At 56.8% G+C, this 12,600-nt stretch overlaps 1 protein-coding gene across 7 annotated transcripts; it reads right to left on the reverse strand.

Moving 5' to 3' along the window:
* Positions 1-34: 34 nt before the first annotated feature.
* On the reverse strand, positions 35-11,562 carry EDC4 (enhancer of mRNA decapping 4). 7 transcript variants are annotated; one of them, XM_045890890.2, is made up of 29 exons: positions 11,074-11,307; positions 8,384-8,540; positions 7,939-8,050; positions 7,544-7,643; positions 7,088-7,277; positions 6,860-7,007; positions 6,669-6,773; positions 6,231-6,340; positions 6,058-6,141; positions 5,869-5,964; positions 5,677-5,779; positions 5,378-5,558; positions 5,213-5,285; positions 5,014-5,105; positions 4,748-4,935; positions 4,546-4,655; positions 4,301-4,454; positions 3,569-4,002; positions 3,380-3,484; positions 3,142-3,294; positions 3,016-3,052; positions 2,704-2,881; positions 2,434-2,589; positions 2,213-2,328; positions 1,949-2,114; positions 1,675-1,861; positions 1,357-1,576; positions 804-967; positions 35-569 (listed from the first exon to the last, which is right to left on the reverse strand). In XM_045890890.2, the coding sequence occupies exons 1-29, from the start codon at positions 11,156-11,158 to the stop codon at positions 377-379; spliced, it is 4,197 nt and encodes a 1,398-aa protein (XP_045746846.1). In that variant the 5' UTR covers positions 11,159-11,307; the 3' UTR covers positions 35-376. The 7 variants fall into 7 exon arrangements, with proteins under 7 accessions (XP_045746846.1, XP_045746845.1, XP_064436412.1 ...); XM_045890889.2 differs by having other exon boundaries at positions 86-569; positions 4,301-4,457; XM_064580342.1 differs by lacking the exon at positions 11,074-11,307 and adding an exon at positions 10,964-10,984 and having other exon boundaries at positions 86-569; positions 4,301-4,457; positions 4,748-4,947.
* Between the last annotated feature and the right edge of the window lie 1,038 nt (positions 11,563-12,600).

Here is a 12,600-nt window from a genome sequence, read left to right on the forward strand (position 1 = left end):
ATCAAAAGTACACCAAAAACACACACATACTCCATTTTATTCCAAAAGCATTTAATTGAATTTCTCAATGTTTTTCAAAAACAAAAAGATCCAAATCGGAGGTAAAAAGGAACATGGAAAATTCAACTCAAGTGGTGTCATGATCTCAGGGGTCATGCTCCAGGCATGGCAGAACCCAAGAAGGCACAATACCCACCCTGGGCCCAGCCTAAACCTGCTGGTTACCACAGCCTATAGACCACAGCCAGTGCTCTCCCCTCAAACACCCCCGAGGTGGGAGCCTGAGCACGTAAAAGAGTAGACATGACCCTGCTTTTGCCCTAGGCCTGTCTGCTGGCCTTCAGTGCCTCCCCACCCCTGGGCAAGGCAGGCTTAGCTAAGGGAGGCTAGGGGTTACAAGGCCATGCAGCATGAGGCTGAGACGCCGGGCCACTTTGCCAAGTGAGTTGTGTGGCTCAGCCTGCAGGAACTGGAAGAGCTTCTGGCGCACCTGGGCCATGACGGAGCCCATGTGGTCCCGAGTGATGGGGTCACTGTGGTCCAGGTGCATCACAGCCTCTTCCAGGTAGCTGTGGTGGAAGAAAGGGACAGGATAAAGGTGGGCTCCAGCAGATGGGAGCGCCCCCTGGTGGCACTGAGGCCCAGAACGACTGCTGACAAAGCGGGGGGCTCAAAGTCGGAGATGGATGGGGACAGAGGGGATTGGTGGAAAAAATTAGGAAGCAGAGTCAGGCAGGAGTCTCTGCTTGGACTGCTCCTCCACCTTCACCCCAGCCTGTCTCCTGATCCCCGAGTCCACTCACCTGAGCTTGAGGTCAGTTCGAGTACCAAGGTCAGAGGCCAGCTGCTGGATGAGGGAAAGGAGCACAGGCTGGGAGAGTGGGCAGGGTGGCTGCCCAAAAACCTGCCCTGGGTCCACAGTTTCACACACATACAGCACCAGGTTCAGGTCAGCAGCTGTCAGGGCCTAGGGACAGAAGAGTGTTTATAGTTAAGGTCAGAAGGGAATACCTGCTTGTCTGGCCGTGTGGTTCGGGTGAGGATGACCAGAGGAGGGTACTGAGGGCTCCAGAGGGGGAATGCTCAGGAGCCCAGAGACAGTACTAGAGAACTGTGTTGTTACTCTGGGGGATCAGGAAAGGTTTCCTAAGAGGAGTGCTCATGAAGCAAGGTAAGCAGAGGTAGAAATTTCGAAAGGGTTCAGGCAAAGGGGAAAGAAGGGGAAATGGCCTGAAGCCAAAGAGAATCAAGAACAGTGTACTGGGGCCAGACCACCCAGAGCTTGGCAGGTAGGGTATGGTATGTGGGCCCTGTCAGGAGATGCCTGACCCTACCTGGACCTACTGCCTGGCATACCTGCTGGAAGGCCTGATTGAGGTGGCCCTGCTGCAGCAGCTGCAGGATATGGGCTTGCTGGGCCTGGCAGTCGAGGTGGGCAGCGGGGACAGGCGTGCCAGCAGCTGAACGCATGGCCTGCATGATGCTAGATGTCACGGTGGCCTGCTGCTCCTTGAGGGCTACACTCACCTCGCCCTTAACGATGCGCTGTACCTGTGCTAAAATGGATTCCTGCAGGCTGCAAAGGGAAGTGAGGGAGATGAGGTAGACAGGAAGTCTGGTCTGGCACTTTCCAAACCCGGCACCTTGCCCAATACCCTGCCCAATACCACACACCTGCCCACAGCCACGTGCAGCTGGTGCTGCACCTCAGCCCGGACGCTGCTGGACACGGTGGCCGCCATCTGCTCAGTGGCGCCCTGCAGTGTGCTGACCAGGCCCCGCAACTGGGCCAACACAGGCTCCCGTGCCTCCTGTTCTCGCGCCTTCCGGCTCTTCATGTGGCTCTCCAGCTGCTGCAAGTCTGGAAGGCGACCACAGAGGCCATGAGAGGGATGGTAGGGGAGAGAGGGGCAGCCCCTCCCACCGCGAGGCATATGACCCCACTCACACTCTTGCGTGCCCAGTCGGAAGCTATCATTGATCTGCTGGAACATGGCCTGGCAGCTCTTCTCAAAGGCTGGCAGCACCACACTCTGGAAGGCTTCACGGTAGGCGGCCTGCATCGGCCCCTGTAACGTGTCTGCAGCTGCTCGGGCAATGGCATCTGTCAGGTTCTGGGGGTAGAGGGAGGTCTGAGTTGAAAGGCTAAGCCCAAGTTGGCATGACCAGGCCCACCAACCACCAACCTCCCGCATCTCGGGCCCTACAGCACCTTGGACTTTAGCAGCTTGGAGATACTCTCTTTCATGCTACCCTCCACGGCTGTGAGCTTGGTGGCCACTGAGCTGCTCAGCTGGCCTGTCACTGGCTCCAGGCTCCTGGAGACACCTGTGGCAGGACCAGGAGGAATAGGTGGAGCCACAAAAGGCAGCTTGGCAGACAGGAAGCCCCACTCCCACCTGGCCCACCCAGAAGTCTCCACGCCCAGCTCACACGGAGGCACCGTCTTCTTGATCTCATCCCGCAGGCTGCGCTCCAGCCGCCCAGCTACAGCCGAAGACAGTGCCTGGGACAGTTGTTGGGTCAGCTGCTCCTGCAGCTGCCCACCCCGCTGCTGCCCCTCAGCTAGTGCCCGCTCCAGCCGCCGCTCTGCACTGCAGCTAAGGAATAGGCCTGGGGCAGGTCCCACATCCCTTCCTGGGCCAAGAATGCTGCTGCCGTCCCCACCCCTATGCCATGCCGGGCCATGACCCGTAAGGATACGCTCCTGCTCATGCCGTGACTCCAGGGCGCGTTCTACGTGGCCCGTGACAGTGCTCTGCAGGCCTTCAAGCTGGCTGCAAAGACGCCGCAGCAATTCTTCCTGGCTGTGCCGCAGCTCTGCCAGCTCCCTCTGCTGTTGCCAGATCAGTGCTGGCCAGTCCTCAGGAGCTTCTGCCACCTGCCAAGAGCAGCGACAGGCAGGTGATGCCTGCCCCATACATTCCCACGCACCAGACCAGGGAATGGCCCAGAGCTCTCCCCCATCCTCACAGGGAGAAGTCTCAGAAATAGAAAGGCCGTTACTTCACTTACCTGGTGCTCCATGAGCCGGGATCCCACAGCCGAATCCCTGCCATGGACAAGAAGCGCCTCAGGCCATGTCACGCAGGGCAGCCGGAGGACCACCCCTCTCCCGGGCCGCAGGACCCCACCCCCTACCCGTCATCTTTCTTGCCCTTTCTCTTAAGCTTGGGTGAGGCTCGAGGAGAACCCTTGGTCTTCCAGTCCTTGGCCGGTAGCCGTGGAGGGGGAACTTTGGCGCCAAAGCCTCCTGCGGCAGAGGCAAGGCTAGCCACCTCATCGTCATGGTCACTGTGAAAAGGGGAGGGAGAAAAATCAGCCCCGAGCCACTTGCGGGCCCTCCCTCATGAGAGGAACAGTGTAGGGTGGTACCCACCTTTGCTCAGCACTGGCGTCCTGGCTGTCATGCTGCTGCAGCAGGTGATAAGGTGGGCGGTGGAAGGCCAGGCTCTTGTGCTTCTCCTGGAGGCCATTCCTGGGACTGAAGGAACAGGCCAACTCAACAGCGGATGACTCTACCTGGAACCCCTCCCACCAGCACACGTTCCCCTCCCAGGTTCCTCACCTCTCTGCTAGGCTGCTGCAGGTCTCACGAGTAATGTCTGGTGCCGTAGGCCAGACCTGACTGTCAGGGGCTGTGGCCTCCTGGGTCAATGCTGCCTCCAAAAGGGAAGGGGTACTGTGCCGATCCCCATCCCCAGGGCCTCCATCCAGGCCAAGCTGGGAGCCAAGCTCGGGCCCCGGCCGGGGCCGTGGGGACAGCAGGTGTAGCGCTGAGGCAGCTGAGGCCATACTGTCTGGCTCAAGACCCTCAGGAGCAGAGGAGACAAAACCACGGGACAGGGCCTCAGAGGCGATCTCAGGGATGTCCTGGGACAGGGCAGTGGAAGCTGAGGAGATAACATCAGGGGAGCGGGTGCGGCTGGGAGAAGCCTGGGGTAGCCCCAAGGGCTCCACTTCCTGTAGCTCCAGGGACAGTGCAGAGGCAGCAGTAGGCACCTGAGGCGGAGCAAAGATGGGGCTTAGGTGGTGGGGTGTGGGGGTGGGGGGCACACAGAAGAGGCCTGACGTCTGCAGCGACGGGACAGTGGAGAAGGGGGATTCAGGTCAAAACTCCCACAGCCCAGGAGGAGAGGAGGGGGGGATGGATACAGGCTGAAAAGCTGCCCTCCAGGGAACAGGGGAGGCTGGGATGACCTCAGGGAACGACCTCAGGTGCTGTGGGAGGAAAGTGCCACCAAGCTTCCCACTACCACATACCTGCCACCCTGCACTTCATACACACCCACACACACACCTGCCCAGGTGCTTTGGGAGTCAGTTTGTCAGCTGGCCCTGGGAGCAGGCCGGGCAAGAGGCTGCGTGGGCTTGCTTGCAGGCCACTGCTGCTGCTCAGCGCCAGACTGCCATCCAGTTGCAGCTTGGGGCTCAAGGTCAGCTCCTCAGGCGGCCTGCTGGCAGGAAGGCGGAGGTGTAGCAGCCAGAGCTTGGCATCACCTGGCACCAGCCCCCGCCATCCCCCAACTCTGACCGTCGCTTCACCTGGGCAAGGACGGCTCCACAGCGGAGGCGCTGCTCATGGCAGACACGGCTGTAAGAGAGGAGGAGCTGGGGCTGGAGCTGGAGCTGGAGCTGCTGGGGGACGCAGTGATCTGGGGAGATGCAGGAGAGTAAGGCTGTGGCCTGCACGTGGGGTGGTCCAGGGGCCCCCTGCCCTGCGCCCCACACCCCTCCCCCAGCACACCTGCTGCAGGGAGGCGCTAGGTGTCATGAAGGCGTCAGGTGTCATCAGCTTGGGCTTGGTCTCACTGCTCAGACTGAGGAAGTCAGCGGGCGCAGGCAGCTCCACTATGCGCCGGGGGTCGGGCTGGGAGCCTTGGGTAGATGACCCCAGGCCGTCAGAGCCCAGTTCAGGTCGAGACTCTCCAAATGCTGTGGGGAAAGCTGCCACTTGAGTCAGATCTCAGACCCTGGTCAGTCTAACCTGCCTCCCTCTTACACCTCACTCACTGAAGTCCTCATGGGCAGTGTGGGTGGGGAGCGGGGCCACCACATCAGGGTTCAACTGCGGCTGGAAACGGATCTGCACATCCTGCAAGGCCCTACAGGCAGAGAAGGGTGAGCATGGGAGAGAGCTCAAAGAGGCCAACATCAGTAGGGTGGGGAGGGGCACAGACAGGGCACAGGTCAGATTCCCCAACACACTCACTTAGTATGCACACAAAAGAGTTTGATGAGCACACCGGCTGCAGACTCCATGGCACCAGCTCCGTGGGTCCCATCTACGAAGACAGCGCGGGCAATTAAGCCCTGGCCCTCTATGCCTCCACACTTCGCTACAGACAAACATGTTCCCTGACCCTGAGCAGCTCACCAGCCCCTAGGCTGTCATTCTCCTCCTCGGCAGGCAGAACCTCAGTGTGCCGCAGTCGGCAGCGACTCACAACCTGGATACCAAAGCTCAGCACAGGATGGGTGAGCAGGAACTCAGAGATTGAGCTGAAGCAGGCACGGCCTTCCTCCTGGTTCTGCAGCAGTTCCATCACATAGAGGACCTGCACACACAGTACACCCACAGCTGGGCTCAGAGGCTGGGAGTGCTGGGGCTGTGCCCAACACCCCTGCCTCCCTGACGATACCAGCTCTGCCCAGGCTGTCCCCACGAGAGCCTACCTTCCGTTGCACGTCGCTGAGAATAAGGTATTCTGCTGAGAGGTCCAGACAAACCTTGAGGCTGGGGGGTACACTCACTGAGCTGAAGATATCTGGGGAGAAGCTGTGGGGCCGGGGAGGCAGGATTAATGAGACAGAAAGTGGAAAGAGCCCAATCTGTCACCCTGCTGCCCCTGCTCAGCCTCTGCTTACCGAATGGTCTGGAGGCAGGTCCAGGACACCGTGCACCACATCTTGAGCTCCCGATTCTGGTCAGCACCAGTGATGAGGAACCTCCAGAAAGGGACTCTGCAAAGCAGCAAGGCATCGAATAGCTGGCTGGGCCCCCTACTGGAGAACCAAGGTCCAGCCCTCTACCCGCCTGCCTGCCCACTCACTCACTCAGGGTCCTGTTTCTTGTGGTTGTCACAGAACAGGAGGCAGGAAAGGGACCGCCCATCATGAGGTTTCCATTCATGCAGACACCTGCAAGGAGGCAGACAAGGGACATGAGTGGATGATCTTGTCCTCACCGGGGGGCGGGGGAGGTCTTGGTCCCTCAGGCCCTGCCTTACCTTGGCTCATCCTGCCCCTCAATGTAGATCTGCCAGAACTTGACAAAGCCATCATGGCTTGCAGTAGCCAGGACAGTCCCATCAGGTGAGAGGGCCCCTTCACTCAGGCACTGGGAAGAACCCAAAGAGCCCTGCTTTGCCACCTGACTAGTGGTGGGAGCAAGCCCTTCTCCGGTGAGGATGGCAGTGAGCTGAGCTGACCCACAGTGGATGTGTATGTCTGTATCAAAGCCTCACTAAATGAGGGGCTGTAGAGAAGACCAGCCTCACAGGGTTCAGCAGGTTAGGTGTGCACTCTCTAGGTAAGGGTCACTTTGTGTTCAGAGTTCCCATGGGCAGAGTGCCAGTAAAGCTGCCTGCGCAGCTGAAGGTTCAAGGAAGAGATGAGGGGCATAAAGAAACAGGGGAGGGCAGGGGGGCAGTCAGTGGCAGGCTTACAGTGCTGTGGCCTTTTACCACGATGAAGCCTTGCTTGATTTGGCTGACACGCACAGGCCAGGTGCTGTGGTTGGCGCGGAGCATGTCCAGATCCCACACCTCAGCCTGGAGGGTACAAGGTGAGTGTTCAGCCCCTGCCCACACCATGGCTTCTCTGAACCCTTCTCTCCCCCCATGCCTGGTTCCCTCACCCGGTCCTCGTGCAACAGGGCCACCGTGGGGCTGCCCTCCTCACAGCAGTCCTCACTCTCCTCTGGGATGAAGGGGCACCAGATGATCCTGCGGAAGTGGTTCAGTGCTGTGCCCTCTGGCTGCTGGATGTGGACCAAGATCTCTTCTCTGAGCACGGTGTTAAGGACTAAACAGGTGGATGATGAGGTTTGTCTGGTAGCCCCCACCCCGCCCCAGAGAAAGGATACTGAATTTTGCCATTAACCAGAGCCAAGCGCCACACGAACAGGTTGCCTGCCTCATCCAGGCAGGCCAGCTGTGAGGAATTGAGGTGTGCAAAGGCCAGATCAGCCACACTGCCTGTGAAGCCCTTGAGCAGGGTCCGCTCTGAAGTGCTGACACTGATCACCCGCACCATCGCCGAGCCGTTGTTGGCAGCTGGAATCAGAAGAGCGGGAGGTCCTGAGGAAGTATCCAGGCCCGGGCAGCAGCAGAGAAGCCCTGCCCTTGCCTGCCTCTTTGCCACTACCAGTCTCAAGCTCAGTTTTCCCCTCAGCTCCCCAAAGCCTGTCAGAGGTGGAGGCAGGATAGACAAGCCTTCTATTGTACCCTAAGAGCTGAGTGGGCTGAGTGGTCTGACACTGGATCTGCATCTCTGGGGCTTCTAGCAGAACACCTCCCTCCTCCCTCCTGCCCCTACTCACCCCGAATGGCATAGGCCAAGAAGGAGTTGGACACAGCTATCAGGTTGCCATAGTAATATTTCTGTTCCCAGTCATACTTGGCCACAGGCTGGATTTTCACCTGAGAACAAAGGATGAAGAAGGTCATAGAGGCTGAGGGCTAGGGTAGATTTATCAGGGCCTAGTTGATCTCCAGCATCCCTGGGGATACGAAAGACACATGTGTGAGCCCAGCCACCTATTCACAACTCTTGGGGCCAGATTCCCACAGAGATTTGGCCGCTAACGCTGGCTTCCTGAGACTGAGGCACACTACCTGTCAAGGTGATCATCACAGTAACTGGCAGCATGGGAGGGGAGGGAGAGGCTTAATGTGCCCACATCCGCCATACGTGCCACAACGTCATGGTGCCCACCTTGTTGCTGCCCCGTGCTTTGCTTGAGATGCTAGAGTCACTGCTAGCCACAATCTCCACCTCCTTGGCCAAAATCCCGATGCATGTAGAGCTGTCATCTCCTGTGAGGCAGCTAGGGGGAGGGGTGCACAAGCTTGACTCCTGTTCCCGCAAAGTCTCAATGGGCAGGGTTGGAAGGGGGAGAGAATACAACCACTCTGGTGAAGGTGTCAAGTCCAGATGCTCAACTCTGCCTGGTCCACTGGTCCCCATACCCACAGCTCCCTTTGCTCACCTCCCTCCTTAGTAATGGGCCTATTTCCATGCTAAAATGGAAGCCCAAACTTCAGATCCAGCCCAAGCTCTTGAGCTTGTCCTTGCCCCTCATCCTAGTACAAATATAATGTGGTTAAGTACACCACCCCAAGGACCCCAACACCACCATTGCCATTTCCCAGACACTCACATGACCTGCTTTTCCTGAAGGTTAATAGGTGGCATGGCCCGGAGACCAGGCTTGTTTGCTGAAGTACCATCACCTGAGCAGAGGGGGTCTGGGACAAGAAGCCCATTAAGATCCCCATTGTAGGCATTAGATGGCCGCTGGCTCTCTGCACTGGGACCTGGGGACAGAAAGGTCCACTCTGTTGAGGTTGTTCCACCTGCCCACTGGCCTCTCCTCCTGCAGACCTTCATTTAAGAACCATGAGGTCCTCGGGACACCTGGGGGGTCAGTCAGTTAAGCGTCTGCCTTTGGCTCAGGTCAGGATCCCAGGGTCCCCTGCTCAGTGGGGAGCCTGCTTCTCCCTCTCCCTCTGTGGTTCCCCCTGCTTGTGCTCTCTCTGTCAAATAAATAAATAAAATCTTAAAAAACAAAACAAAACAGGGAGCCATGTCAGTGGGGAGGAGTACCCTTGGTTCATCTTTTGTTCCATAAACACTGATGGTTGACACAATGTCTGCAAGGACCAAAGACATGCATGTTTTTGGAGTAAAGCCATCAAGAACCCTGTGAAGCCAATTAATATTTAGGCCCAGATTAGCACAGAGGGACTCTGTACTTGAGGGAAAGCATGGGAAGGGTCAGGACAGACTTCATAAAAGGAGGTCCATCAGACCCAGTGTGGCTGGAACACACAAACATAGGAAAGATGGAGGAAAGACAAGCCACAGAGGTCTCAGATATGAAGCTTGGGTGCTTAAATTCTCCCTGTGGCATTGAGAGCCACACAGAGTTTTAAACGGGAAGGTGACCTGGTCTGCTATGGCCAGAAGAATGACTGCTCTAAAGCAGCATGTAGAATAGTTAAGAATCCAGGTAAGAGATACCAGGTCCTAGACCAAGACAGTGGCAGATGGTAGAGAAGGGAAGATGGGCTCCCAAGGCATGAAAGTACACTGATATGATGTAGGAGTAAGAAAGAAAGAAACAAGCCCCTCAAAGAAATGGCTCAGAAGAAGCCACCTTGGGCAGGTAACCTCAGAAAGAATGGACACGAAGGAGCTGGACAATGGAGAGAAACTCTAGGATAAGGTGTGTAGTCAGGAAAGGCAGCATTTCAGTTGCTTGCCGTTGGCTATTTCAAGCACCCTCATAGGCTCGGATACCACCCTAAAACTCCCAGGTGACAAGGAGACTAGTGCTCCACACTGAAAAACATGGCAAGTTTCTAGTCATAAAATAGTTTGGCATCTGACATGGTCCTCCAGTGCCTCCAGAGGAGACAAAAAAGAGCTATTTGGCAAGTGAGGCAATTAAGTACCAATCAACATATAAGGAATTAAGTGGAAAACCTCCAGGCCACTTCACTTGGATCAGAGACACTTTAGCTGCTCAGGGGTAAGCTGGCCACTCTCCCTCCCAGGCAGGCTACCACGAGGACAAACAATCTGCAAAATATTGGCCATGCCAGACTCTACCAAACCTTTGAGCATTCTAGTCTTCACAGAGCTGATGAGCATGAGCGGTCTAAGCCAAGCTCACAAGTAAAGGGAGCACAGACTCCAGGTGTGGGGCAAAGTGCTCAGTGGTTTCAGGCAGCAGATGGATTTTCCCCAGGTGGCAAGGGGTAGCTAAACCCACCCAGTGTGAGCACCAGTGCCTGCTTTCAAAAGCAGCTAGTTTGGGCCTCCCAGCAAGTTTAAGAACAGGGTTTGAAGAAACACCAATTCTCAGCTGTGGCCACTGCATACCCCACACCACCATCACCAGCTGGTCTTTCAACCACTACAACTTTTCACAGGTCCCCAGACCTGTCAGGAAACTGGTGCCTTCACACATGCTATTTCTTCTTTGCAGAGTGCCATTCCTGACACCAAATCACCTGTTCATATTATTAACACCTAGCCTGAACATTGTCTTCTCTCTCAAATCTGTTCTCAGGCACTCTCCAGCCCCAACCTCAGTACCCTGTTTCCATCACAGTACCAAATTACTCCTTTTTTTTTTTTTTTTTTCATTGACAACAGCATTATATTACAACCTCATTAGTTCTCTATGTCCTGGGGGCTCTTTGAGGGCAGGAGCAGCTCTGAGGTATCACTGCAAGCCCATGTAAAGTCTAAATGAATGGAAATATAAACTAGTGCTTGCAGATGTTTGTAGCCTAATCCAATCAGGGCCGTGCAGTCTGTGATTTGCTTTAATCCCAGAAAGGACATAAAACGGGGGTGGTCACCTGCCTCCTGAAAATCAATTTTAGAACAGCAGGCCTGGAGTCTGTATTCCAGAGTGAAGGGCAATTTGCAGAGGGTGACCAGTGGCTCCTCAGCACAGTGCTTAGGTCTAGACCCAGAACTCGGCATACAGGGCCCAGACCAGGCCTCTGAACTATATGGCATAAGGATGGGGAACCTGAGCTAGTCCCAGGAACACTTCAGACCTTGGAGCCAGGACACGAAGGGGGCCCTGCGGATTGAAAGAAGGAACCTCACCTTCAGCAGAGACGCTGAAGGACGAGGCACAACGGCCCGGCACCGAGATGAGAAGGGATCTGCACCCTTGTGGGGCACGCTCAGGAATTTACTGCTCCAACCCTCGTCTTACCTCATCAGCCAGGAAGATGCGGTATGGGTCCTGAGGGACCTGCGGACCCTGAGGTCCGCGCCGCCCTTCTGCCCGCTCGCCAAAGGCCCACCCCCGCTGTCCCGGCTCACCCCCCGCGGGCCGGTCCAGCTTGAGGATGTCCCGCAGGTGCTGCGTGGCGTCCTCGATGTCGATGCTCGCGCAGGAGGAGGCCATGGGCCCAGCCGCGGGCGCCTCGTCCGCGCCGCGTTCGTTTCGCTGCCGACGCGCACGGTGCAGCCGCGCACAGCCCTGCCGGGACCAGACACCAGGACACCGGTCACTCGACTCCGTCCACCCGCAGCCAGCAAACCGCCGCCCGCGCCGCGTCCGTGTACCCCACCGGCCCCACCAACCGCCTCCACTTCCGGCCCGCCGGAGCGCCGGCTCCCGGAACCTGCGCGGGGTGGAGAAGAAACGTTCCGGGCTGGGGGGGCGGGAGCTTCGCTGCTCCTGGACCCCTTGGTCAACGGGCGTTCCTCAGGGCTGAGGTAGAGCAAATGTCCACGTACTGGACCGCCCAAACCCCTATTCGGCTCAGGATCTCCTGCCCAGTCTATGTCCATTCCCAGAACATGGGCTCATGATGGGCCTGGAACTGGATCAACTCAGCCGCCCAGGTTACAGTCCCTAAGACCCTACCAAGGAAGAAGCTGAATTGGTACGAGCCTAGGTTTCCCTTTGGGGAAATGGGGCAGGGCAACCCAAGGTCTCAGGGGAATCATAAGCCGAGGAATTGCAAGGGGAGATGGTCAAACCATGAACATCACATTGTTAATGTCCCCCAGCATCCCCTGCCCACCCAGGCCTGACACCCTCAGGCAGGAAGAAAGAAACCAGAGTTTACAAACACCTCTTTATTGCAGAAATTTCAGGCACAGGTACATGGAAGAAGCTGTATTGCAGATTTTATACAGGGTGGTGTAAGAGGCAGCAGGCACCTACCTCTCTCCCAACCCCCACTCCCCAAACACACAGCATCCTAAATCAGTCCCACTGAAATCTCCTGAATTTGTGGCCTTCTAAAAACAGCACATCATCCAGTCCTGTGCTCAGTGTAGCCCGACAACTTATGGGGGTCTGAGGAGTCCTTGGCCTCCTCCATCCATAGTGCAGGAAGGAAGGGGGAGTGCAGGTCAGGCATAACTGTGGTGCCCTCACCAATCCTGAAACCCCTAACAGGCACCAGCCCAAGACCTGGGTTTGGTTCTAGCTTCTGGTTGCTATCTTGCCACCAGGTTTATACCACCAGAGGTCTCAGGGCTAAAGGGCTAGTTCTGCAATGGGCAAGGCCTCTCTCCCCCAAAGTGAGAAGCAGAAACTGCCCCAACAGTTAAGATTTCCTGGGACTTGAAAACAATGTGAAGGTGTGTGTGTGTGTGGTGAGGAAACAGCAGGAGGCTTAGAGATGCCTTGCAGATGTCTGAGGGGTGAGAAATCCCAGAGCACAAATCCCTCAAACTCAGACTCCGATTGCCTACTTTTGTAACTCTAAGTCTATACTCCAACCCAACTGGGCCTGGCTCTGTGGGCAATGGAGGCTGGGCGTTCTGGGCATTCACCTCCGGGCAATGATATCCAAAGCAGGTGGGACAAAATCTGAGTTGCCCTCTGCTTGG

Source organism: Mirounga angustirostris, unplaced genomic scaffold (assembly GCF_029215605.1).
Source record: "Mirounga angustirostris isolate CCGP_5_RB_7025 unplaced genomic scaffold, mMirAng1.0.hap1 SCAF_16, whole genome shotgun sequence".
Classification (NCBI taxonomy): domain Eukaryota; kingdom Metazoa; phylum Chordata; class Mammalia; order Carnivora; family Phocidae; genus Mirounga; species Mirounga angustirostris.

Coding starts and splice junctions, on each gene's coding strand:
- EDC4 (XM_064580338.1), bottom strand. CDS start 11,547: ATGGACATAGACTGGGCAGGAGATCCTGAGCCGAATAGGGGTTTGGGC. Junction 7,644..11,073: donor GCTGGACCGGCCCGCGGGGG/GTGAGCCGGGAC, acceptor CTTTGTTCTCAG/GTGAAAATCCAGCCTGTGGC. Junction 4,656..4,747: donor CTAGCGCCTCCCTGCAGCAG/GTGTGCTGGGGG, acceptor GCATCTCCCCAG/ATCACTGCGTCCCCCAGCAG.